The sequence below is a fragment of the Ambystoma mexicanum genome, chromosome 8, assembly GCF_040938575.1.
Source record: "Ambystoma mexicanum isolate Mex_15411 chromosome 8, UKY_AmexF1_1, whole genome shotgun sequence".
Taxonomy (NCBI): domain Eukaryota; kingdom Metazoa; phylum Chordata; class Amphibia; order Caudata; family Ambystomatidae; genus Ambystoma; species Ambystoma mexicanum.
The window spans coordinates 1,560,983,279-1,561,010,612 of NC_090929.1; the positions used below are offsets into that span (position 1 = coordinate 1,560,983,279).

At 49.7% G+C, this 27,334-nt stretch overlaps 1 protein-coding gene across 6 annotated transcripts in view; it reads left to right on the top strand.

Annotated features, from left to right (window-relative positions):
• The window catches only part of ADD3 (adducin 3), a 1,740,558-nt gene that overhangs the window by 1,430,581 nt on the left and 282,643 nt on the right, over positions 1 to 27,334 (top strand). For all 6 annotated transcript variants that reach the window (XM_069611763.1, XM_069611762.1, XM_069611761.1 and 3 more), the window contains one exon: positions 7,148 to 7,267. In XM_069611763.1, the coding sequence (XP_069467864.1) occupies positions 7,148 to 7,267 (120 nt within the window). The remainder of the gene's footprint in view (positions 1 to 7,147; positions 7,268 to 27,334) is intronic.

Genomic DNA, 27,334 nt, shown 5'->3' on the forward strand with positions numbered 1-27,334 from the left:
ACTGTTGTGTGGGACCTTTAAGAATTGTTTGCCTCTACGGGGTTGGAGCCACTGAAATCCCTATGATGTCTTGGCAGAAACACTGACATTGTGGCAGAGGGTCTCTTCACATGTTTGATTTATTTAATTTATTTATAACGCGCTGAATAGCCCGCAGGCATCCAGGCGCACAAAAACACAAGTCGAACAAACAAATTGACAATCAAGATCCTAGCGGGCCCCAACAAAGTTGTCGGCTGTCAAATACTTTGAGAGGTTTTTAATGTTCTAGTCCTTGTATTATCCAAGTTTTAGTAGTAGTGCGTTCTGGAACTTGTCTGCGCTAACTGGAAATGATTTTCCTATAGGCCATTTGAGTCTTTGTATCCAGGACAGTTCACCTGCGCCAGGTTGGAGGAGCATTGTGATCTGGTAGGAGTATAGCGGGAGACTAAGACTTTCATAGGGGGTGGGGGTCCCAAAGAGGCAGCTATGTACAATGGTGCTTACTTTAAAGTTGGCGCGGTCCTGCTCTGGGAGCCAGTGGAGATCTCGCCTGTGGTTGGAGATCTCTTCTTGGAATTCTCTGTATTAATTGTTCGCTTGTTAAGCGCTTATACAGGAAGTAAACTGTTTCAAAGCGCCCACTGGGCATCAGGGAGGGGCATGAGAATGAGACATATTAAATACATAGAGATTAATTAGTCGAGAGGGTGTGGGTGAGGAAGGACGCACCTACTACGCCTTGTGAGTATTCAGAACATGAAAGTGCGTAAGGGAGAGGGGGAGTAAGTGCTGGGGAGCCTGTGCTCGTGGGCATGGGCGTAGGACAGAGGGGACAAATCCCCCCCCACAATTATATAATGGCATTTATCCCCCCAGAATATGTAAGTGTTGTCGAGTAACTCGCACATCGTTCAGAAAGGAATTAAAAACTAAGCTATTCAACTAAGATTGCTCATGTCTGAGGTCAAAGGTTGTTCACCTGTAACCATTGAACACCTTAGGAACCTGCATTTCAGTCTTTGATGTATCTGTCTTTAAACTTACCTAAGTGAATATACTGTAACAGCGCCACGATGCCTACAGGCCGCTGGGCGCTTTACAAATATAAATAAATAAGATGGAGGACTTGAGGGAGGCCACCTGACCTGTGTGTACAGTGCATGCATACTCGAAGCCCTTTAATGAAGCAATTGCTACTGCGGCCTGCAGGTAAGTACAAAGGCAAATGTGTGTGTGCCTGTCTCTCTGAGAGGAAGCAATACTGTTTGTGTGAAAGTGCTATAATGGTGTATGAATGTGCGATGTGAGCAGGGACGGACTGGCCATAAAATTGTCTTGGGCAACAATGAACGTGGCCCACAGTTGCTCATGGATATTCATTCCTTTTGTGACACTGTTTGAATATTAACCAAGGAGGAGTTTTTTTATAACGTGTGCTGCAAATTGTGCATTTTAAAGAATATTTATTCAGTAACACTGGTCAAAACTACTGGCTGCAGAGTGAATAAACTCCTCTACTGGCCAAAATTGACCAAAAAGGTGGCCCATTTTGACCAACAACTGGCCCACACCAGCATTTTGTATTTTTGGTTTGGCCATGGGCCTATTGCCCTATAGGCCAGTCCGGGCCTGAATGTGAGCATATGTGTGTTTAAGTTTGAGTTTGTTAGAGTATGTGTGTGTGAGTTTGTGTGGTTATGAATTATCGAGTGAAATTTAGACTGCGTGGGGATGTTGTGTTTGTGAAGAAGACATAGGGAGTTGCAGGCTCTGATGGAAGGAGCTGGTGCATGGCCACTTTGCGAGAGGATGATTGGTAAACGTGGACAAGCATTGATTTTTTTTTAATTGATTTTTTTTTTGGGTGACATGGCAATATTATTGGCATTATGGGAAATGGCAGCATGACTGTTCTTAAGGGTGTTATCGCCTATGTTGGCATAGCTTGCATGAACATATTTTTATACAATAGCCTGGCAATGTGGCTGGCATTATGGGCCAAGCCAACATGAGTTTGCTTACATGTAGGTATTATCTGTGTTGGCACAGCCTGCATGAGCATGTGTTTATGCTGTGTCATTGCAATGTTACTGTCATTATGGGCAAAGCCAAAATGAGTGTTCTTATATGGGTAAATGTTACACAACCTGCATGGACATGTTTACAGTGGCAGCATGGGCATACTTTCCTCGTGTCGTGACAATAATTCTGGCATTTTTGGCAAAGACAATGTGAGTGTTCTTAGGAGGGACAATGGCCTTTAGTGGCATAACCTGCATGGACATGTTTATAATGGCATGGTAATATTGCCAAAGGCATCATGAGGGTTCCTCCATGGAGATCTTGCCCACTATTGCCACAGCCAACACTGACACTTTTTTTATCTAGTTACATGCCAGTATTGAGGTATTATGTGAAAAGGCAATTTGAGTTTTATTACAGAAGGATATTGCCCTTAATTAGCACAACTAAGATGTGGCAACACCATTATGGGCCAATCCATCATTTTTCTTACATGGGAGTACAAACATATGTGGGAATACTGTCATATACGAGTCCGGCCAGTGTGAACTTTTCTTCTTACAGTGGCATTACTGGCTTTATGGGCAATACCGACATGAGTGTTATTTTTTTAATACTGGCATTTATTGAAACATGGAGATTGAAAATGTCTTTTGACACTAGCAGAATACTGGGATATATTGTGTGCAGAAAGATCTGGCAATGCACTGAACAATACTCTTGTGTACTGTTGGAAACCTAGCATCCATTTTTTGTATTGTATTCGTGATACTCCACACAACCAATTGTATGTTTTATAGGTATTTACCCATTGTTTCAAAAAAGCTCTGCCATAAAATGCACAATTGTAATCTTTCATATAAAAAAATAAAATCTAAGGGGCCTCGGGTGGGTGGGGTTATCCCTCTGATCTCCCATTGCTTGGTTTGTGAAGCCCTCGCAATGGTTGGTTTCTCACACACATCCATGAGAAATATGTATTCCTGTCCAATTAATACATTAATTCACCTGCAGACTCCTGTGTTTTCATTCGCACTATCAATAGATGATACAGCCAATGAGTGTGCTTGCACGTGGGCTTTATCCATTTTAACCAGCCCACTTAGTCGGCTAACAGCATTTGCTCTCCAACCATCTCCCCTGCCTTTCCCCTGTTTTTCCATTTCCTTCTAGTTCTAGAATTAATGGAACTAAGTGAATCAAAATGCATATGTTTGCTTGCTTACTCCACCCTTGCTCCTGACCCCCATTAACTCGGGCACTGTAACTACCATTGAAACAGAAAGGGGGATATTTATAAAGTTTTAATTGGATTCTCCAAGACCGCCCTTTTTGTAGTTGTATTTGTTTTTGTAAAACAAGTTTGCATTTCGAGCTTGCATCTGTTTGCCACAAACAAATTGGGTGATAGTGGTGATAAAGCATGATTGGAAAGGCCATACTGGCAATAAGGAGCTCTGTGCAGCATCTGCCGAAAGCCCTCACTGCATTTGCACCTTAATTCAGGTGGTGGCCCATTACTGGTTGTGACACACTGGCTAGTCATGCTTTATCATACCACCACTTTCTGCCTCAGTTGAACAATACACACCGAAATATGAGCTAGAACAGGATCAGCATAGGTACAAATATATTTTAGGACCCTTTCCAGAATGTTTATGGTGGCCCACCCAATCGGAGTTTGGAATTCTGGGCATTATTAGCTGTTTGTTGGCCAGAATTATCCTCTCGTGGACAGCTTTCTCCAATGTTGGTTCCATTCCCTCTGTGACTGTTTATTCTGTTTGTCCCCTCCAATTACATAATCCTGGCTCCCAGCTCCTCTTCAATCCTTGCATACAGCTCTTATTCTCTCCCCTGCCCTCACACTCTGCCTGAACTGTTCTCTTTCCCATCACCAAGCTCTTGGGCTAGATGATCTCTGCGCTTTTACAGGCACTATTTCACATTGCCTGCGTTTAACCCAAATTACTCTAGTCTTCTTCCTTGGCCCACTGCCACTGCCTCACTTTACATGCACCATTCAAGGGGGGGGTGGGGGGAATAGCTCAACCTACTCTTTACTCTTGCCATGCTCTTGGGTCTAATGCTGTTGGATTGCCCTGGTCATGCTTTCATAGGCAGACTCCTCTTGTTGGAGAATCCCAGCGCTCAGTTGCCATGGCAACACTGCACAGGTGGAACATACAGGCTCATTAAAACCGCTTTGTTTCTTTTGGGGTCAACACAACCACTTACTTGGCCAGTACTTTGACACCCTTGGGAAAAAGCAATGGCAACCATTATGTGGCGTTAGTTCCCGGCCCATTTACACGCACGCAACACACAGGGCCATATTTTACCCGCTCCATCTGCCGCCAGGGAGCAGACACCGCCCACCAAAACTTTCCCTAGGAAATTGCGGATTCTACAGGCAGGGGGAGACCCAAGACAACTTCCTGAACCCGGTTGCTATGTAATGGGATGGAGACGCACGTAACAATCTGTATAGCAGTAGGTCCGCTCGCAGCAGGGCGCACAACATGGACTGTCCGGCTGCTGGCCTGATGGATAGTGTCATCTTACCTTGTAAAGTCCCCAAGGTCTCACTGTCCGCCCCCCATAGGCCACCAGATTTTGTCTCCTACGGCCTTGGGTAGATTCATTCAGATCTGGGGAATTAAACACGTTGTGAGACCTTTCCTTTTCACAGCAGGCATCTGTCATGTTTGAAAAGCTGGCCCTCGGTCCATTATTGAGGCCGCATATCTGGTTAATTCATTTGTGCAAACAGATGAAACTCGCGAAAAGCTTTAGCTCATCAGTACGGGCCGCGTTTTATTTATTTCAATCAGAATTCTAGTTCAGCTAGTGAACGCAGACTTGTCTTCTGTTCAGCACAGCACATTTTTGGGCAGCCATAAACAAAGTCACTTATGTGGCTGTGATGCCACACAAGTATCTCGGACCAGCATTGCTTGGCCATATCCGCCACTGAAGATTACTTCGAAAAAAACACTAACGATGGAGGAAAAAAGTTTGGTCAGCAGTGTTTCTGCCTTTTTCGCTGTGCACTCCTCCACAGCATAATTTGTTAAATTTCCGAGTAAAACTTGTCACTAGTGTTATGTGGGTGCAGAGTGTCAGCAGGACAGAAGATGCAGGCAAAGGACAAAGTAATTACATAGCTTTATTTGACATAAGTTGCAGGTTCCAGTTACTTTGTTCATTAGAAACGGGAGGGAGAACACCCACCAGCAGTCCTCGGGCATACCAGCTCAGCTCCCAACTGACACTCTTAACACCAGGCATCACCACCCACCCATCATTCACTGTGCTGTCATTCAGTCACCAGCATTCTCACAACAAGCAATGGTGACCATCAGGACACTTGCCCACGACGACGTGACACATTCACCCAAAGCAGGACCCAACAGTATCCAAGTATAGCAGTAAGAGTTTGAGGTTGGGCAAAATTCAACACATTTCCAAAAATTGGTTTATAGGGATCAATTAGAACTGGCCTGTGTTTGTGGGGGCTGTGGAGAAAAGGGAAAACAGGACACAAATGCACCCAGCGGACCATGCTTGTTAGGAAATTGGCAGCACAGATTTGCAGAATTTGAAGATTCATTACAAGTATTTGTTCCCTCCAGCAGAATGTAATCTAATGTTGGTGGTCTGAGGGATTGTTTAGCTGGAGGAGTATATGGCACGCCCAAACGGCGAGCAGAAAACACTGAGCTTGTTAGGCTGAAGTTTATAGAATGTATATGCGCTTCAAATGACAGGGAAGAATCCGGGCCAGGATCCTGTGATCTTGATTTTCCTGGAAGGCTGTCTTTCTTACTGCCGTCACTTCTGGTAAAAGAATTAATGAGCGAGTCCCTGACCTTTTCCTGCAAGAAAAGCTTTTCTATGATGATATGAGTGTTTTAAGGTGAGTGTCCTTATTCCTTTCGTAGATTTTGCCAGAATTATCTAGATTTATATTTTTGAGTCTAGGCCACTCGCTTCTTATGGCTGTACAAGCACATGCCCATTTGGATTTGACTTAGAACTCTGAAGTTTTGTTTAGACAGAGTAAGACCTTTTCGTAGGACTAAAATTATTTTAGGCACTCAAGTTAGCCACCTAGGCTTTTTCTAAGGCTTATGTATATTGCATACTGTCCAGTTTCCAGAGATACTCATTCCGCCAGACAGTATTCACCATCTGTGACATTTCATAAGCATGTGCCCAATGTGTTCCTCATTTCCTTTACAAGTAGAGCACTGGTTGTCCCTATCAGAACAAGGGCATCTTCAAGCCAGCACGTTTTGCATAACCTAGTTTGCTTAAGCCTTGTGCTAGTTACCCCTCCCCAATATCTTTATTCTTTATAGTTCAGCCCATCCGATTGGAATGGTAGGAGCTTCAAGGAAGTAGGAGTGATGGACATAATTTTCATGTTACCTTAGTTGCTCTCCCTCCTTCACAGGCGTTGCCCTACTGTCCCCTTGTGTACATGCAATTCATAGGGGTTCGGGGGCACCAATGCACAAAGGGCTCCTTGAACTGGGAAGCAGTAGTAGAGATTTTCTCTTTTTAAGAGCCGTTTGCCTCCCTGTCCTGTTGGAGGAGTAGCATTCAAAATAGTTGTCAATAACGGAATACTAAGAGTGTACCTAACATACTATCTAATCTTTGAAAATGTGCCTGTTTGGTCAGACATTTGGCTAACACGGAATACAGTTGAAAGACTGATAATTGCCCACAGTACCCACAGAAAGTCTGACAAATGAAACGTAACAATTGCTTTGTTGTGTATCTTATTGTTCCTAGCCTGTCGCTCCTCTCACCTGGTACTCCTACTGGGTCTCACAGAATTTGGTTTTTGATGATGATCTTAGTGTATTAGTAGGTATTCCTACCTGGAAATGTCTGTGCCTCTCGCTGTGTAATTACATGCTGCAAGCATCTACCCATCTAACCGAAAACATCCACCTCTTAGTGTTCTGAAGCAACTCTCTTGCTTGTATTGCTTTCCAAAAAATCAAATGTTTGTGCAAAGGTAGCTTTGATCTATAAAAATGGAATGCAGTTGGTTCTAAGCAGCATGCAATTTTTGCCTTTCAATTTTTAATGTTTGTCAATTAACATTCATTTTCATTTATTAAAGTGGATGAAAACAGATGACTCAGACAAAACTTGTAGTGGAACACCAATCAAAATAGATGATCCAAACCAGTTTGTGCCATTAAATACAAATCCAACTGATGTATTGGAGAAACGAAACAAGGTAAGTTGTACTGATCAAATGGTGTGACTAAAATTAATTTCAGCTGCTTTTAAACATTGCTTCCAATACAACTGCTGCGGTTTTATTTGGAAACCATGCCCGCATGAAACCACAGCTATTTTGTTTTAATATTGCTTAGTGTACCTTGCCTGTCGTTTTTGCATACTACTGGCCAGTGCTCTATCAGTTTAGTGGTTCTGCTGACTCAGTCCTTCCGTCCATTTCCACATTCCCATTATATATCTGATTAGAGCATAGCAAAGTGGGGGTTAACGCTAATCAACCCCTTTCCTTCTTTTTAATGATTATTCTCCCCCTTCTCTCAGCCTCTAATCTATCCTGGATGTCACCGCCCTTGTCATTATGGGCAACCTCAACTTCAATGTCACAAAGGCCTACCAGCGACTACTTAGCTCTCCGACCACTCCCTGGACAACTTAAACAACCTTACCACCTATTGGAACTGCTGCGACCTAATCATCTCCTTCTCGCTCAACTCCTCTGCTTGGTGAGGGGGGAAGGTCACTACCTCCACTAGGGCCCAGGAGGAGGGAGGCCCCGAGCTGTGCAACCCATCGGATACCACCACGACCATCACAACTGATTTGGTACACGCTGCAGAGGTGCACACACACACACTGTTCCTGCCCAAGACTTGTTTTTGCCACCATTTTATACCTCCAGCCGGCCATATACCTGTTGCGATTCAATGCAGTGAAATGTCCTGCATTTAAACCGTAGCAGTAGTATGAGGGAAACAACCTATCTTTTTTTTATTTATTGTGTATAGGTGCTATACAAATAAAGTGGTTCGAATCGCTCAAGGCGGGTGGGAGGGGTGGTGCAGTGGTAAAAAAGTCATTCAGAGCCCTTGACTTTCTGAATGATACAGACCTGCACAGAGCAGGGTAAGTGCAGATAATATATATAACAGTGAAGGTAATGTTTTCATGTCAAAGTAAACACAAATAAAGAAAAAGTGGGGGCTGGGAGGCAGAGAAACAGACAGTCTGGTATACCATGCTAAGTTGAAGTGGATCATGCAATTGTATAGCGGCGCGACCTAAAATACAGTAGGAAGGGGTCTGGGTGGGTTAGTGGGGGGAGGGAAGAGGAGTGTAGGAAGGGTAGACTACTGGGCATTACTACGCTCCAAGAAGTTGAGCAGTTTTAAGGTATAAGGAAATGAGCAAGTAGGGCGGAGGGCAGAGGAGGATGGGATGGGGAAGGTTGAAAACAGAGTGGGGGGGCACAGGGGGGTTCAGGGGGGGGGGGACCGTACCCAGCAATAAAAGGAGGATGTAAAGAAGAGAGTGCTAGGTTAGAGAGGAGAGGAGGGGCGGGGGGGAATGGGCTGGAAAGTAGGGGCTGCAGATGGCACGGCTAAGCTCGATTTTTGGCAGGACAGGTGACAACACACGCATCAACGGGGGACAGCTAAATTAGTGGGAAGTCCAGATGGGATGGAGTGAGAGGTGGAACGGTGCCAGGTGTGAAGGAAGAGGATCGATGGAGTTAGTTGAGGGAACTAACCTTCAGAGAAATGTAGTGGCTCCATGATTGTGTGTCCGGAAAGTGTGGAGTTCTCCTCAGCCTCCATGTGCACCTGGGAGTTGGGGGGGTGGGGGGGTTTAGGAGAGGACCCCAGACACGGCCTGGCAGCAGACCGGGGAACAAACGGGGCCTTTGTTGGATCAGGCCAGCTCCCGCCTCCTGCCTTCCGGTTGCTGGGATTGGTTAAAGGACCAAAGCAGCCAATGGGAGGGCGGCAGGCTCAGCAGGCAGCATTGAATTGTACAAGCAAAAAAAAGTGGCCATCTTTGCAGGGCCTCAAGGATAGGTAGGCAAAAGCAATTTGCAAGGATTACGGGATAACCAGGGAGACTGTGCAGGATGGTAGTACTCCTACGTCCTGTCCCCTTTCCTCCATACTTATGGGACATCTCTCCGTCCTGTGGGACAGGACCGGAGCACTTTGTAAAAAGCATCAAAATTTTTCCCAAAATTTGTCCTTCCTCTTTCTTGCGCAGGGCCCGGCACACGGCTGTAACCCCGCCCACCTTGGTTCTGCCCCGCGCATCGCCCATCAGTCCTTTTCTCCGCTCGATCGGGGCCGGACGCACTTGCATCCTCAAGTTTTTCTTCCCTTTTTTCCTCTCTGGCTAGTGTTCGTTTACTAGTCTGTCGGTCTTTCAAGGGCGGATCCCCATCCTCTTTGTTTAGAGTGTTTGGGTCTATTCCTGTTTTTACTGTGACTCCTTTTCAGTCCGGGCACTTCAATGTCGGTTGGAGCGGTGGGAGGAGGTGTTCCGACGAACTCCTCCTTCGCATTTTCAGCCGTTCATCGACGAGAAGTAGCAACGCCCGGTAAGTTCTTTACTTTTCAGAGCAGCCCGGCCAGGGGATACCTTCCCGGGTTCCTCTCCGTCCGGGAGGGGCATTGATCGCTCTATCACCGGGGTTCGCCCTGAGGTGCCCGTTGGGCCTAATAATTCTACTGGAGTTTTCTCCGAGGGTCTCCGTAAGGGGCCTGTGAATACCGGAGTATCCTCCGAGCCCCCTACTATGGGGGCTGTTTGTAGACCCAGTTCTACTGAATCGTGGGGTACCGGAGCTCGCTCTGAGGCCTCTGTTGGTGACCGGGGTGCGCCCCGAGGCCTTGGCTGGGCTTGGTACCGAACAGATGTTCGAGGCCCGCACAGGATGAGGCTGTTACCGGGCCTGGGTCCGAGGTCCCTCGTTCAGAGGCTAAAGCTACCAACAGTTCTGAGAGGCTGGTCAAGGCTTTGTTGGTGAAAGCAGTTGCTCACCGTTCCCGCTCTTGTGGTGACACCAGACCTGTTGAGGGGGCAAAGAATCAAAGTTATTCTTTTACCGGCAATGCCGAGGTCCTTCCTTCGAAGGCTCAGTTGGCGGTTGGTGTGTCTCAAAAACATTCCAGGCCTCATAGTACCGGCTCTGCCGAGGTGCCTTATGTTAAGGCTAAGATTAAGACCCCTGATCCATTGACGGGGACCCCTGCCTCACTTCCTCACGTGCCGCAGTTCCCCTCAGATGAGGACAAAATGGCACCCGTTCCCACCACGACCACGACGGCCATTTTAGGTGCTACCCCTACAACTACGCCATTGGCCTCTGATGTAGGGTTTGGTCCTTTGGGTGAACCTAAAGTCCCTTGTGCACATCCTTACCGGACGGTTTATGATTGGAACGCCCGGATGCCTCTTTCGCACAATGTGTCGTTGCCCGCGGGGGCGCCACCTTTGATTTATGTGGAGACGTCGGTGGAGGGGCCCTTCCCCGTTACGTCCCTGGATTTGTCCACCTCATGAGAGATCGCCTCAGGTTCCGAACAGTCTCCTGAGGACGCCTTTTTCAGTAAATTTCAAGCGCTTATGCGCACGACCCCATGAGGGAATATTTCAAAGGGCTTTTCAAGGAGATATGTCCACCTACGCCTCCGGCTCCACCCGTTCCTCCGGTGCCTCCCCCGGCTCTTCCGCCTTTGCCTCCATTGTCCCCAGTGGACAAGGCAGTGCCTGACACGGCTCAGCAGGACCCTGACCTGTCAGATGATCTTCAAGGCGATGAGGATAACAAGGACCTTCCCCGCTCTATCAGAGCCTTTCATGACCGGGTACTGGACATGAGTTTCTTAGATGTTCCGGTGCCCGAGGCACCCGCTCCGCGGGAGGGCATGCTTTCTGGGGCGTTCACCCTGTCTCCCTTGGAGCGTACCGGCTTGTTCGTGCAGAAGGACGTTCTGGCCGAGGTCCCAAGAGTCTGCGAAAAGCCACACTCTGGACTTTTTGTCAATAAGATTGACGCGAGGTACAGGCTACATTCTTCGGAACAGGTGGCCCTGTCGTCTTGTCCGCCTCCCTCCTCCACAGTGGTGGCTGCGGCTATGTTGCAATCCAGACCTGCAGCACCCTCTTCCACGACGGCTACTCAGGTCTTGGGAAAGGAGGACAAGCTCCTTGACTCCCTAGGGAGGAAAATCTTTGCCAACTCAGCCTTGCAGCTCAGACAGGCCAATGCTGAGTTGATATTGGCGGGAGCGAACATGCGGATGTGGAAAGATCTGTCGGAGTTTGAGGAGCACATCCCGGTTGAGAAGTTGGAAGACTTTAAAGGAGACCTTTCCGACGCCAGGGTCTTGGCCCAGGATGATCTGGAGGCTGCGGCTCATCACGTGGACGCAACAGCTCGGGCCTGATGCTGTGGTTTGATACCTCACGGCAGGCGTGGCTGCATGCCACTAGATTTTCTAAGGAAGTGCAAGACAAGGTGTCGGACCTTCCATTCGATGGTAAGGAGCTTTTTCATTCTACTACTGATGTAGAGCTCACCAAGACCAAGGATAGCATTCATACGGCTAATCATTGTCTGTTCTGGTCAAGCTTCTTTCAAATCCCAGAGACCGCTTTTTCAAAGTCGACCCTCCTCTGGTTTTAGGCACTTCCTTGACCGCAAATCTCGCAGAGTGGATACTCCTGCGGGGAATAACCGCCGTAGACCTCAGCGCACATGGTTTTTCTCCCGCTCCTCAGCCTCCTCATCAGGTTCAGCTGGCACCGCCACCGATAAGCCTGCCAAATGAGGCTTTTCCGCGCTCGCACGAGACCCCGGTGGGAGGACGCATTGCGTCTCATTGGGAGGCGTGGCAGACCATCACAGAAGACAGATGGGTCTTGTCAGTCGCTCGAGCGGGCTTCCTCTTACCTTTACCCCCTACCCCACCCCTCCTTTTCAGCTGTCGGGCTCACCCTCCCTCAAGGCCGAAGTTCACAAACGTCTGGACCTCAGAGCTGTGGAACCCGTTCCCCTTGGGGAGCGAGGGGAGGGCTTCTACTCCCGACTGTTTACAATGCCCAAACCCAACCAGGCTGGCCTTCGCACCATCCTAGACCTTTCCTAGTTCAATCTTTTCCTACCCCAAGAGAAATTCAAGATGATCACGCCCAGCCAGATACGCTCCTCCTCCTTTGGGAGAGGAGCACTTCCAGTTTCGGGTGCTTCCTTTTGGCCTCAGCTCGGCGCCGCGTGTCTTCACGAAGATGTCGTCGGTGATTGCGGCCTATCTTCGTCTCCCGGGTATCCATGTGTATCCATATTTGGACGACTGGCTCTTACGCAGCCCTTGTCCGCTGGCGGCAGCGGGCAATCTCCAGTGTCTCCTTCAGCTCCTGTTCCATCTTGGGCTGTCGGTGAACTGGCGGAAATCCTCCATGACGGTCTCACAGGACCTGATTTTCCTAGGTTTTCGTTGGAAAACGATCGACTGCAGTGTGTATCTGACCGCGGACAGAATGGGGGATCTGTTAGCCACGTGTCAGATGTTTGCGCAGTCGAAGAGCATGTCGGCCTGGTGGTTCCAGAGGCTTCTGGGCCCCATGGCCTCATGTGTACTGGCTCTTCCTCTTGCTCGTCTCAAAATGAGACGAACCCAGATGGCTCTTCGGAGTTCATGGCGTCGGGCAGTGGATCCGGATTCCAAGCGGATAATGATTCTGGATTCCATGAGAGTGGACCTGGATTGGTGGTCATCTCTCAGCAACCTGTCTGGGGGCGTGGGGTTTCAAAACCCGGTCCCTAGGGTGACGTCACAACGGACTCCTCCCTTCTGGGGTGGGTTGCGACGTTAGATCTTCTTCAGGTCTCGGACCACTGGTCGCCCCAGGACAGGCTCCTCCACATAAATCTGGAGCTTCTGGCGATCTTCCTAGCGCTCAGGCCGTTCAGACCGCTCATTGTCAACAAGGTGGTCCGCATAAGAACGGACAATGTGGTGTCAAGGTATTACATCAACAGGCAAGGGGGAACAAAGTCTCCCCCCAGGCCCCTCGTGGACCTGTCTATCCAGATTTGGGAGTGGGCCATGCTTCATGGTGTCTGGCTTCTTGCAGTGCACATCCCGGGCCAGCTGAATGTCACAGCGGATGCCCTCAGCCGGCGGACAGTGGTCAGCTATGAGTGGGAATTGAAGGCGGAGGTCCTCATGGATTTTCTTGCGTTGGGGCACACCGGAGGTGGACCTCTTCACTACGGCGGTGAACAAGAAGCTTCCTCAGTATGCCTCCAGAGGGGGGCTGGGAGCCTCCCCTCTGGGGGATGCTCTCGAGATTCCATGGCACAACATGAGAGCTTACGCCTTCCCGCCTCTGCCTCTAGTTCACCGTGCGATTTTGAAGTTCAAGAACTCGGTGAACTGTTCCCTTCTACTCATAGCTCCGTGGTGGCCGGCCAGGTTTTGGTTCTCAGAACTTCAACACCTGTCGGTGTATCCGCCGATCAGGTTACCAGTAACTCCCAATCTTCTTCACCAAGGGGAACAGCAGATGTGGCACCCCTCCCCACAATCGCTCAGCTTGGCGGCATGGTGCCGGAGTTCAAGTCTTTAGAGCATCTGAATTTGTCTACGGATAACATGCGCATTATCCAGGCAGCCAGGAAACCTTCGACCAGATCTCAGTACAAGAGTAAATGGCTCAGGTTCTGTCATTGGTGATTGGAGAAGAAGTTGGATCCAAGGGTGGCCACGATTGACGCTTTGCTGTCCTTCGTGTCCTCCCTAGCAGAGTCAGGGGTTCATGTTCTGTCATGCAGGACTTACCTTTCAGCGGTTTCCGCTCATCTTTCTACATACCAGTGCTCTTATTCTCTGAGTAACCTAGTGGTTAAGAGGCATTTTGCAATGTTGACACGCCTCTACCCTCCGGTTCGTAGTACGCATCCGCCGTGGGACCTAAATGTAGTCCTGACGGCACAGTGCCATAAACCCTTTGAACCAATTGCTACGGTGGACCACAAGTACTTGGAAAGTGTCCTTTTTGGTCGCTGTTACGTCAGCAAGGAGAGTGAGTGAGCTCCAGGCATTGTCGGTGAAGCATCCTTTCTTGGTCTTTCACAAGGACAAGGTAGTCCTTCGGACAAACCCGGCCTTTCTACCGAAGGTGGTGACCGAATTCCATCTGAATCAGTCGATCTCCCTACCGGTCTTTTTTCCGAACCCTGCCTGTGAGGCTGAGTGTGTTCTGTACTGTCTTGATGTCCGAAGAGCTCTTAAGTTCTACCTGGACAGGACTTCCGAGCTTAGGAGTTAACTTTTTGTGACCTTCGGTAACCCTCAGGGCAGGCAGGCGTCTAAGGCAACTATTTCTAGGCGGATCGTCACCTGCATCACGGAGTCTTTCACCGTCCAAGGGCTGAAACCTCCTAAGGGTATTCATGCACACCTGGTGCGGGGTAAGGCAACCGCGGTTGCTTTTCAGAAATATGTCCCCTGGGAGTCTATTGCTAGGGCAGCTACTTGGGCCTCCCCATCTGCTTTCTGTAAGCATTATTGTCTCGACGTGAGCTAAAGAGCTGACGCTCACTTTGGTCAGGCTGTACTGAAGAACCTTTTTCAGTAAGGGGTATTTCCATCCACCCATAGTTCCTGTAAGGAGTGCTTGAGAATCTCCCATAAGTATGGAGGAAAGGGGACGGGACATAGGGGTATTACCAGGTTACTCACCGTAGTGACCACCTTACTCCTAGTCCATAGTCCCCTTTCCTCCATACGCCCGCCTGCCGTCCCCTCTAATAAGGTTCCTCTGTTATTGCTAATGGGCCTTTGAACCGGCGATAGAAAAGGACTGATGGGCGATGTGCGAGGCAGAGCCAAGGTGGGTGGGGTTACGGCCGCGTGCCGGGCCCCGCGCAAAAAAAGAGGGACACATTTTTGGAAAAATGTGGATGCTTTTTACAAAGTGCTCCGGTCCTGTCCCACAGGACGGAGAGATGTCCCATAAGTACTAGGAGTAAGGTGGTCACTACGGTGAGTAACCTGGAAATTCTGCACAGCGTTACAAAGTGTGACGGGTTCATTTAAAATAGCTTCACAATCAGATTTTTACATGCACGAAGGTGCGCATAGTTGGAGTGCATCTTGTTTGATCTCTACCCTTCAAACGTACTGATGCTTCAGATTATACTCAAACCACCAAAAATCACTTCCAATCGTCCTCTGCTGACCACATTGCTTCCTACTTCTCAGAAATGTAATTTGGCACACATTGTCCATTTTCCTATCTCTCCCACCACCACTTACTACTTGCCACTTTTCCTCAATCGCCCACTCCCATCCCTGGCCCTGCTTACCCTTATTGTGATCTGTTGTAATATGTGCTTGCTCTTAAGTGGAATTCTACGTCGTGGAATTCCACTCTTCCTCTGATGAAATGTTTACATCTGTTTAAGGTTCTACATTCTATGGGCAGCCGTTATGAGTTGAAGTGGAGAGCTGATGAGTAGGCTGAGCACTGCCGGGGTCAGGCTGGCTACTAATAAGGGATCTTCACTTAACTGCAGTGTGTAGCTTCCTTATTACACTGGCGACGAGAGTAACCAGCCTTCAACCCACGTTGCCGCTTGGCCGCCCAGCAGTTGCCTACATTTCTCTTCCTGGGGCCTGCTTCGACAGGGACTGCCGTCCCGTGCTGCCGACAGTTCAATTCCTTCTCTTCGCAGAGCGCCTGCAGCCGAGGCGGTGTGCAGGGCTTGCGGGGAGGGGAGACCTCCTGGGGACGCTGTCAGCGTCGAGCGAGTGGCTCTTGGTGCGGGTGAGGAGCGGCATCCAGCAGCCCATTCTGCTTCGCCATCCCTGTGCTGCGGCGTCGGAGAGGCCAGGCCTTCACGCAGGAGAGGAGATTCTCCGCGCACGTCGGCACCGGAGCCGGCGTGTCTAAGGCCTGCGCTCCCCAGCCGGGGTCGAGCGCGGGGCCTTCGCTGCTGGAAGCATTCGAGGTGAGGAGAGAGGAATACATCAGCGCATGTCGGCACTGAATCCGGCATGCCTACGCCCTGCGCTCCCCAGCCGGGGTCGAACGCGGGGCATCAGCTCCCAGAGGGTTCAAGGTGAGGAGGGTGAGGGCTCTATACTCACTCCTGCGTGCGGCTCCACTGCGGCAAGCGGGAGTGGGAGAGCCCGGCGGAGGCGCTGCAATCAGCTTCTTGTGCCTGACGGTCCCCGTTTTGACATTGGATGCCCACACCAGCCGGAAGGGGGAGGCCTTTGAACATGTGGAAAGCTCACCCCTATCAGCACGCAGTGCTATCAAGGGGGCTTTCTCTCCAGGGAAGAGTGGAAAAGTTAACCCTGTACGAACACTCGAGGGGTTCTATCACTGTGCCGAGCTCCAAGGTGCTGCAGCGTTTTTACTGAACTGTTCTAAGAAGGTTTAGGTCATGAACAGTGACATTCACAGATTGGTTGCTTCTTGCCAAGCACGGGAGGGAGGTTGGGTAGTGCAGCAAACCCTGACTTGCTCCTCTCAACATGCAGCACAACAATGCACGTCCGCCTCCTGCATTTCTGGCCAGTCCTGGTGAACCGGCAATTGTATGGGACTTGTGGGTGGACACCTTCAAGGTGTATCTCAGAGCTGCAGGTGGCGCAAAACTTACGGATGATAAGGAAGCGGCCTTACTCAATTGTTTGGGAACTGAGGGTCTCAGGTTGTTCAGGCATCTTCCCGGTCCCAATGTGCACGCTGCCCCTGCTGCCCCCGCAGAAGTCAATGACGGTTGTGATGCTGTACAGGGAGTGGTGCTTGCTTATAAAACAGCTTTGGGCAAGTTGGAAGCGCTTTTTGGCAAGAGGGCCAAAGTTGTTATTGAGAGGTATCATTTCTTCTCGAGGGCTCAGGGCTCCAGCGAGGGTATAGATGCCTATGTGACTGCCCTGCGCACTTTGATAGCAACATGCAAATTCACTGGTACCATTGATGAGTATATCCGTGACCAAGTGATGATGCGTACGTGTGATGTGCGCATCAGGGAAAGACTGTGGATAGAAAAGGATCCACCCCTGGAAAAGGTCATTGAGATAGCCCGTGCAATTGAAGAATCCAGGAAGAGTGTGAGAGAAATGGCCGATAAAGGGGAAGCTGTGCATGCTGTGATTTCCCGCAGGACTGTCGATGCCAGAGCGAGGACAGCAGGACGATGCCTTCGTCAAAGGAACTGTGCAAGAGATGTGGTTGGCGTGGACATGTGGCAGGCCCAAAAGAATGTCCTGCTGCCAATGTGGAATGTAAGAGATGCAAAATCAAGGGACATTATGCCCGCATGTGCAGGAGTGCTGCATCCACTAAGGAGGCAGTGAAAATGGTGGACGCTAATGATGATGAGGTGACAATAGTGGGGTACATGGGTTGTTCCGACAAGGATAATGGAGGTACCTCTGAAGGATCTATGTTGAGTGTGGGAAGCTGCAAGAAGAGAGCTTGGGCAACACTCATGGTCAATGGAGTCCCCATGGAGATGATGGTGGACACGGGGTCTCCATATACAATGATATCCCCTGAACTGTATGTGTCTTAGTTTCACAAAAAGGTGTCTGATTTGTCTGCGTCTGACATAAACCAGTGTGCTTATGGGCGAGTACCCATCAAGGTTCTTGGGTTCGAGTGGGCCAATATAGAGTTTGAAGGCCGGGTGGCCAAGGGAAAGTTATATGTGGCTCACAAGGGTGATCCTGTTCTAGGGTGGGACGAACAAGCAGCTCTGGAATTGGAAAGAAGGCCAGGGAAGCCAGTCCCAGTGATGAGTGTGAGTGAAGCGGATGAGGGTGCTGTGTTGTCTACGGGATTCACGGCGGAAGTTCTGGAAAGCAAGTTTCCCTCAGTTTTTACTCCTAAGTTGGGCAAATTGAAAGGTTTTGCACACAAAATAGATCTCAAGAAAGGGTCTGTGCCTGTTGTCCATAAAGTCAGAAGGGTTCCCATTATGGCTCGTGATGCTTTAAAGGAAGAGCTTAACAAACTCAAACAATCTGGGATCATAGAGGAAGTGGAGTGTTCGGAATGGTTTTCCCTAGTGGTTCTGGCACGCAAAGGTGATGGGGGCATGAGGATGTGCGTAGATCTCGGGGATCTTAATTCAAGCATATGGGTTGACAGACACCCCCTACCCAATATCAATGAGATGCTCTTAGTGTGTGGTGTATCCTGTTTTTCTACGTTTGACCTGTCATCTATTTATCAGATAGACCTGCATGTTGACTCCCGCCCCCTTACATCCTTTGTAACCCCTTTTGGTGCATTCCGTTTTTGTAGGATGCCCTTTGGTTTGGCGTCTGCTTTGGCAGTTTTTCAGAGGATAATGCAAAAACTTTTTGCAGGGATTCGTGGGGTGGAATGCTTCCAAAATGACTTCCTAGTGTGGGGTGAGTCTCGAGTTGAGCATGATTCGAGAGTTCTTGAGGTGATGAATGTCTTGAAGGCTAGTGGTGTCACTGTCAAACTCAGTAAATGTAAAGTGGGTGTTCCCAGTGTGACCTACCCGGGGCATTCGCTGGATGCCAAGGGTATTCACCCTAAGAGTGAGTTGGTGAAGGCATTGAATGACGCATCCTCCCCAGCAAATAAAGACCAGTTAAGATCGTTTATGGGTCTTGCAGAGTATTACAGCAGGTTTGTCCCTTCTTATGCCGACAATACTGTTGGTATGAGGTCATTACTGAGAAAGGGTTTGTATTTCGCCTGGTCGGATCAGTGTCAAGTGGAATTTCTCAGATTGAAAGAGGAGATTGAGCAGGCCCCATCCTTGAGTTCCTTTTCTCCAGCCAAGAAAACTTTTCTTACAGTAGACGCGAGTGAGTATGACATAGGTGCTGTGTTGGAACAAAGGGTTGGTGGTGAACTTCGGCCCGTTGCTTTTGCATCTAGAGTGCTCAGATAGGGAAGCTCTTGCTGCTGTGTGGGCTTCTAAATATTTTAGAACCATTCTGTGGGGAATTGAGTACACTCTTCGTACTTACCACAAGCCTTTGGTACATGTATTGACGAAAGGGTTGTCTCGCGTCTACTGGGATCATGAGGTGGATGGCCGATATGACAGTGTTCAATTTCAAGGTTGAGGGTCTGGTGGGGGACGATTGTTCCTTGGTTGGTAGTGTAGTGCCTGCGGTATCGGAATCAGAATGGAGCGCAGAATGTGCAGCTGATCCTGAATTGGCTGAAGTAAGGACGGCACTCGGGAGTGGTGTTAGTACTGGTTTGTCCAAAATGTATGGGCATGTATGGCAAGAATTGTCTGAAGGTCCATGGGGCGGGGCTAGAGGTCTGAGGTTAGTTCCTCCTTGTTCCCTTAGAGGGAAGCTGGTCGCTTTGGCCGATGAGGGGCATTTGGGCAGGTCCTTGATTAAGAGGAGGCTTAGAGAAGACTATTGGTGGCCCAGAATGGACGCTGATGTGGAGGATGTAGTGAAGGATTGTGCAGCGTGCTCTACCAGTGATAAAAGCAAGGCTCCTGTTTCTCAACCTATCTATCCCGTAGAGGTGCCCCGTGAGGTATGGTCCAAAGTAGCGCTTGACGTAATGGGGCCCATGGAGAGGAGGTCTGAGATTTGTTGTGCTTATGGTGGACTATACGTCCAGATGGGTCGAGGCCACTGCCTTGTCTACTGTTACGGCCGAAAAAAATTGTGGAGTTCCTCTCTGCAGTATTTGACAGGGAGGGTGTGCTGGCTAGCTTAGTGACCGATAACGGGTCTGTTTGTGTCAGATTACATGCAAACATTTCTGGATGATCTAGGTATACGTCATCATAAGGTTGCACTGTATAACCCACAAACCAACGGCCTGGTGGAACGAATTAATTGTTTTGTCAAAGAGGCGATTCAGTTGGCCCTTGCCAATGGTCTTCCCTGGGGAAAGGTGGTATCGGAGTCCCTCAAGGCTTACAGGCTGACTCCTTCTATTTTCACTGGTCATTCTCCTTTTGAGCTGATGCGGGGAAGGAAACCCGGCTCCAAGTTGAGGGTCCCAGCCCTGGGTGGTGGTGTCCAGTCGCAGGTGGATATGCAAGGGGTTTTGGATCGAGTTCGGGGTAAGCAACAGCGTTTTTTGCGTGAACTGGCCCGTAGGAAGCCCCTTCCAGTGATGATTGGTGATTGGGTTCAGATCAAGAATCCCATGTTTGTGACCAAGGGACTCAGCAGGTATATGCATCCACGAATGGTTGTCAAGTGTGGTCGTGGTTATGTAAAACTCAATGATGGGTCTACATGGAGTTGTAGGCGTGTGGTGGTGGTAGATAAGGACAAGGTGATTTCTGCCGGCGATGTGTTGGGTGAGCCTGGGTGTGGCGTAAAGGAGGCTGGGGTGGTGTTGGGATGCCCGTTAAAACGCTCCTCTGCTGGGGAATTCAGTGAGGGGCAAGTTGATTTGCAACCCATGGGCAGTGAAGTAGCTTTGGATGTCCAGGAGGATGAGGGACATTCCATCCCGGTTTCTGTTCATAATCGCATTACCACCGATAGTCTGGTGGGTGAATGTGATGAGGGGGTGTCTACCTCTGGGGCAACAGACTCTGTCCAGGGTTATGCTCATTCTGTCAGGGAGAGGAAGGTTCCCTCCAAGTACAAGGATTATGTTTTGGGTGCTATAGTTAATTAGCATCTTTCTGCTTTTATTATTCTCCATTTTCTTCAGGTGGGGTCTGGGGTTGGGGTGCGAGTGTGGGGAGAGGTGTGTGTGTGTGTGTCCATGTCTGTGTGTGTTTATCTGCGTGTGTGTATGTATGTGGCTGGTGTGGATGGTTGTGTCTGTGGTGGTGTGGATGGTTGTCTGTGGTTGGGTAAAGGGGGGGCAGAAGTGTTGTAATATGTGCTTGCTCTTGAGTGGAATTCTACGTCGTAGAATTCCACTCTTGCTCTGATGACATGTTTACATCTGTTTAAGGTTCTACATTCTATGGGCAGCCGTTATGAGTTGAAGTGGAGAGCTGATGAGTAGGCTGAGCACTGCTGGGCTCAGGCTGGTTACTAATAAAGGATCTTCACTTACCTACAGTGTGTAGCTTCCTTATTACATGATCCTACTGACGCATTGCATTGCACTAGCCTGTATCACCTTAACTCATCTCACACTTCAGTCCCCCACCCCCCTCCCAAGTGGCTCCTTTCTTGCCCACTACAAAATACCTGATGTTATTCCCTTAAGAAAACACTAGGAGACCCCAGTGACTGCTCCTTTTTGAGACTGGTCTGTTTCTCATTCGCTAACGCTCAAGGATTTTAGGGAGATGTCTTCAACTGTGTAGTTCACTACCGCAAGGTTCACTCACTCTGCAATCAGGCTTCTGAAGCAAACTCTCCAAAGAAACTTCTATTACTTGAGGTGCTTCGCCTTTGATTCAGTGAACCATGCGTTCCTCCTTCAAACCCTCTCCTCGCTTGGCATCAAGAACTTATTTTGTTTTCTCCCACCCCGCTCCCCCCCTTGCTCCTCCTCCCCGCCCTCCTTTGTCTTGATGCCGCTTGAAACACTTTTTGCTGTATAGGTGTGTTTATGAATACCCAATAATTAAAAAAAAGCTAGGTGACATCCTAACTCTCCTTCCCAAACCCCTTCCATTTGTAACAAGGATCCATTCTCATCCCACTCATCTTTATGCTCTCCGCCTCCTTTTTAGACGATTATCTCAACTTTGACTTGCACTACCACCTTTTTGGTGATGACAATCATCTTCTCCTTCTGTCCCAATCCTCGGTCTCTGCATAACCAGCCGCCTCACAGCAATACATTACTGGAAGTCCTCTTTCTCTTTGCCTCCAATGCGCACCCACTCTTCTTCCTTGCTGGCCCCTTCACTCCATCACCCAAGGTTCTAAACCTTTAGAATATCTTTGACAGCGACATAAGTCTCCAGAAATTCAACATGCCTAATGCCACTGCTGCCAAGATTTACCTGCTCAACTTCAGGAAAATCTGCACCCCCTCCTCCATCTAACAGCCAATATACTGATCGCTACTCTTGTGCTCACCAAACTGGACTACTGGTCGAGCCAGCTCATTCATCCCTCCCTAACCCCCTCTATTTTTTTCTTTTAAACAAAGTTCTCAACTTTGCTGTTTGCACCCTCTACAACCTGTCCAGATTCTCCCCCTACCTTCACACAGTGACTCCATGCTGAATGGCTCTCCATACCCAATCCTACTTTTATGTTCCTACTCCACGTCTACAGATCTGTCATCGTCCCGTTCTGAGTTGCTAACTGCATCTCGCTCTACTTTCCCTCTGGAGCGCTATGCTCGTCCTCTCTTCTCAACCTTTGTCTCCTCACCCTGATCCCCCTCCTGTTCTTTTGCTGATTCTACTCCTTCTCACTACTTGCACCTGCTATACTTGAATGGCCTCACCCTAGATATAAAAGCTAGCATAACTGTAGGAATGTTCAAGACCAGACTTAAGCGCATAACCTCTCAGCCATCTAAGTAGCACCCCCACCAACTGGGCCCAGTCTACCCCTCAGATTACCACAGTGGTTTGTATAATGTATATTTATAAACTCCAGGTGCTATGCACTATATGGTTCTGATTTTCAGTCCCTGGTCTGTCTCACCACAACACTCCATCACTTGGGCTTTTGCTCGATTAGACCTATATATCCCCTCCCCCCTACTCCATTGTAAAGTTATCTGATCCAGTGACTACCTCCTGCTAGCTGTACTGCCACCTTTGTACATAATTCCTAGGAGAAATGACATCCCATATGTTCAATAAATACTATTTTTCTTATTTACTATGCTTCCACATATCTTATACAAATATTGTACTTATAAGGAAAAGCTGGTGTTCAATGGATTGATAGTGCATACTTGGAATACTGAAGCATTATGCTTTACTTTTCGTAATAGGTTTCTTTGCAGAGTATTATTATTACTGTTATTTTATTTGTATTTACGTGTGGACACATTTGGGAATCAACAGAGCCCTTTGTAATTCATAGTGGCAAGTACATGGCAAGAGATGAAGATCGCAAGGGATAAATTCAAGGGAGCAGGGAGGGCGGGTAAGTTGGCAGCAAGGGAACTACAATCAGGGAGAGCAGGTCTGCCAATCTCAGATTAGGTGGGTAGTGGAGGATGTGTGGGCCTAGACCTTGGAGAAGCCATTCCTTGAAGAGGAGGGTCTGAAATGCAGAATCAACCTTGAGTCTGATTGGGAAGGAGGCTGAAGAGATTGGGGAATAGACTGAAAAGACTGGTCTTCTAGTTCTGATTCTTTCCTTCCTGAAGCAGCAGTGTTAGTCTGTGCATGTCCTTGCTTCTGTTGGATTGTAGGCCTCCGGAGATGGGGAGCTTTTCAGTAAGGTAGCTGGGGAACTTGAGGGTGCTAGCTTTGTAGATTATTCACAGTTCAGAAAAGAACTGAAGACCCACCTCTTCAAGGAGTCTCTGCTCCTCACCTAGGTCATCACGTCGCCCCTTGCGCCACCCACCTTACTAGACGCTGCCCGTTCTCTGCTCCCCGTCAGAAATGCACCCCTCTCCTGTGCCCCTCTGTATCCCAGCCCCCGCTGTAGATCTTTTCTGTTACCTCTGTAAAGCTCTGTTGCTTCTCGAAGATGGGTCGGTGCTCTATAATTCGCCAGCAATGGGGTCTGGCATGGATTCACATGCTCATGAATATTCCCTGTTGTCGGGCTGGGAATCCTCAGTAAAAGAAAAAAGTTTCACTTACAAACTGTATTTCTCCTTTAAACCAATCCCTGTCCTCTGGGTCATACTGCCCCCATCCAATGACAGTCCTCTCCCTAAGCCCCTCCTCTGGCAGCCATCTTCAGATTTTACTGCACGCTTCAGTGTTGGGGAGTCCTCGAGTTTGCTCTACTTCAGTTTTTTTGTTTTTCGACAGAAAGGGGTTCTATTTTTGTTCCAAAAGACCCTGTGTGCTCTTTTCTCCATCTGCCGACTGCAGGGATCCGTTGTCGGTGAATTTCAGCACCCATCAAGGGCAAAGTTCGTCGAAGTTCCCAGAAGGCCATCGGGCCTACTTTGCGACCTCCGACCATGTGCAGGCTACGGAATGTTTGTAGAGGACAAGCACCTGCAATGCCTCTGTCTGCATCCAGAGGAGTGGTCTTCCAAGTCCTTTGAGGGCGCCTCATCCGGGGAGGCCCAAGACAAGGCCAAGAACCGCAAGTGTGGGTCCCGCGTTGAACAGGGCGCGATCAACATCCCCATCCGCCTCCATTGCCAGCCGGCAATCAAGCTGGTCCTCGTCTAAGCTGCGGGAGAAGCCAGGGACGGAAAAGAAGGCCGAACTGCCCAAGAAGGCCCAATCGGCACAGGACAAGTCTTCGATGATGGAGCAGGTGGTGGCTGCTCTTACGAAGGAGAAGGGGGCTAACCCCGTGAGGGTAGTCCCCACAGCAAAGGTGTCCCTTCCCCAGAGGCATGAAACGGCCGCAGCTACTTTAGCAAAGTCTGTTGGCACGCCAGAAAAGGGGATGCCGTCTTGCTCCGACCCATCAGGGTGGGAAAAAAAGGGGGTGATTAGGCGGCCCTGCATCGGGCCCTGTCCCAGGCCATGGAAGTTTCGTCCACGGACGCAGAGGACCTGGAGTCCTTACACACAGGCCACGAGGACGTGGAAGAGCGCAGGGCCTAGTGTTCAGATTACGTCAGCTCAACCGAGTGATGCCTCTGGACATCCTGTCGACCCTCCACACCTGTCTGAGAGCCAGAAGAGGATGCCGCAGGGCCCGGTTCCTATGGTGCCCCAGGCCCCCAATCAACCGCCAGTAAAGAGAAGGAAGCGTCATCCGATGCCCCCATTTCAACCTCCAAAGCCGCGTTGGGCACCCTCTCCCCCTGTAGACACAGGTATTGGGACGGATACAGCGACTATGGACGACAAATATATCGTCGCAGCGGGACTTCCTGAGGTCGCAAACATCGACAGATTCTGTGGTTTCTGTGGCCCTGAGGAAACAGTCAGCCAACCAGTCCTCGTCTTCAATCCCTCCAGACAGCGAGGCGAAGAAGTTGTAAACCATGGGGGAAAAAAGGTGATCTACAGCGCACAGTCCACCATCAAGGCCGCCAATGCACTGGGAATCCTGTCCAGCTACGACCGGGAGCTGTGGTACAAGCTGGGTCCGATTTTTGGCGTTCCCGACTACAAGAGGATGGAGGCAATCGCTCTTCCAGGGGGGAGGTAGCGTTGGATCACGCCATTACAGTGGCGATGGAAATTGCTGACACAGGGTACCGGCAGATAGGGTTAGCAGTGTCTGGCTTTATCACCAAGGCTGGTTGAAGGCCACTACTGTACGCCAATTCGTCCAGATGAGGACGGCTGGACATGCCTTTCGATGGAGATTACCTTTTTGGGAAGGTCGTCGACGAGTCCCTACAGGCCATCAACGTCGATACGGAGACAGGCCCGTTCCCTGGACACTCGCCAGTAGCACTGCTCTTATTTACGCTCCTACAGATGGAAGTCGAGCAGATAACCAAAAGGTTTTCCTCATCGTACCGTCAGCCTTCCAGATCCACGACTCGGGGAGCCTACAGAGTCTGTTCCCAGGCCTATGGTGGAGGACAGCACAACCGTCGACTGCAAAGAGAGGACCCCGGTGCCAAAGTGAGGCTGAACGGGCCAGGACGTCGGGCCCCCACCCGTGAACCAGAAAAATTGGTCAGCGAGTGGATGGGTGCTGGACGTCCTTGCCAATGGCAGGTGTCCACAGATCCCTCCAGTGACCCGGCAGGAGCAGCACATCCCTCGGCTCTAGGTGCGGGCCATGCTGCGTAAAGGGGCAATAGCTAGTTCCCCAGCGACTTTGGGTCTCTGGAGTCTATTCCAGATTCTTTTTAGTCAAAAAGAAGACCAAGGGCTGGAGCCCCATCCTCGACCTGCGACGTCTCAACAAATACTTCAAGTCCCAAAAGTTCAAGATGGTCACGTTGCAGCACATGCTCGGCCAACTGGAAGGAGACCTGGAGGACGCCTACTTCCACGTCCCCATTCACAAGAATCACCAAAGGTTTCTACACTTTGTGGTGCATAGACAGCACTACCAGTTCAAGGCCCTTCCATTCGGCTTGAAGTTGGCCTCCAGGGTGTTCACAAAGTGCCTGCCACTGGTGGCGGCCCATCTGTGGCTACAGGGTATACTTGGGTACCCGTACCTCAATGACTGGCTCATCCAGGCCCGCTCGCGAGAGTTAGCCGTCGGACACGGATTTGACCGTCCAGCTGCTGATGGATCTGGGATTTTCCATCTATCCAAAGTCCTGCTTGACACCATCTCAAAACGCACTGTTCCTGGGAGCCAGACTTAATACGGTCTCCTGCCTGGTGTATCCCTTGGAGGAGAGCGTAGCGGGGGGAGAGGGGTTCACTCACACAGGGTTTGAACCCACCCCCCATATCAGGAGACGGTCACCACGGAAGCTTCCCTGTAACGCTGGGGAACCCACACTGGAGGTCTGAAAGCCCGAGGCATGTGGTTGCCGGAGGAGAGGGATCTCCATGTCAATATCCTAGAGCTACGAGCAGTATTCTGGGCCCTCAAGTCATTCCTTCCGTTTTTGAAGGGCAAGGTGGTGAGGATCTTCACGGACAACACCACCATGATGTTCTTCATCACAAAGCAGGGGACCACTCGATCACCGGCGCTCTCCAAGGAAGCTCCGGTCTTAGGACACTGGGCCGTCAGACAAGAGATGTTCCTCTTCACCTGGCGGGAGTCAGGAACACCATTGCAGACTCCCTCAGCAGGTAATTGCGCTCCTGCCACGAGTGGGAACTTCGGCAGGACCAGGTGGACAGCATCTTCATCAAGTTGGGCAGACCCCAGATCGCTCTGTTTGCGACGGCGGCAAACTCAAAATGCCACGGGTTTGCCAGAAGATTCCACCAACCAAGGAGCCTGGGGGACGCGTACTCCTTCCTGTGGGAGGGCCTGTTTCTGTACAAGTTTGCTCCGTTGCTTCTCCTGCTAAGAGTCATCAACCCACTCAGACGGTGCCAATGCAGGATGATACTCAGCGCCCCGGCATGGCCGAGTCAGATTTGGTACAGGACCTTCTCAGCCTGTCGGCGTCGCCTCTCGGTCCAGCTGCCAGTGGTTCTTTTCTCCAGAGGAAGCGCAATCCTTCATCATGACCCAGGATCGCTGAACCTGAGGGCTTGGCTCCAGCTGCCCTAGAGTTTGGAGGATATGAGTTGCCTGCGGATTGCAGGGGGTTGTCGCCAAGGCCAGAGTGGCGTTGACTTTGAAGT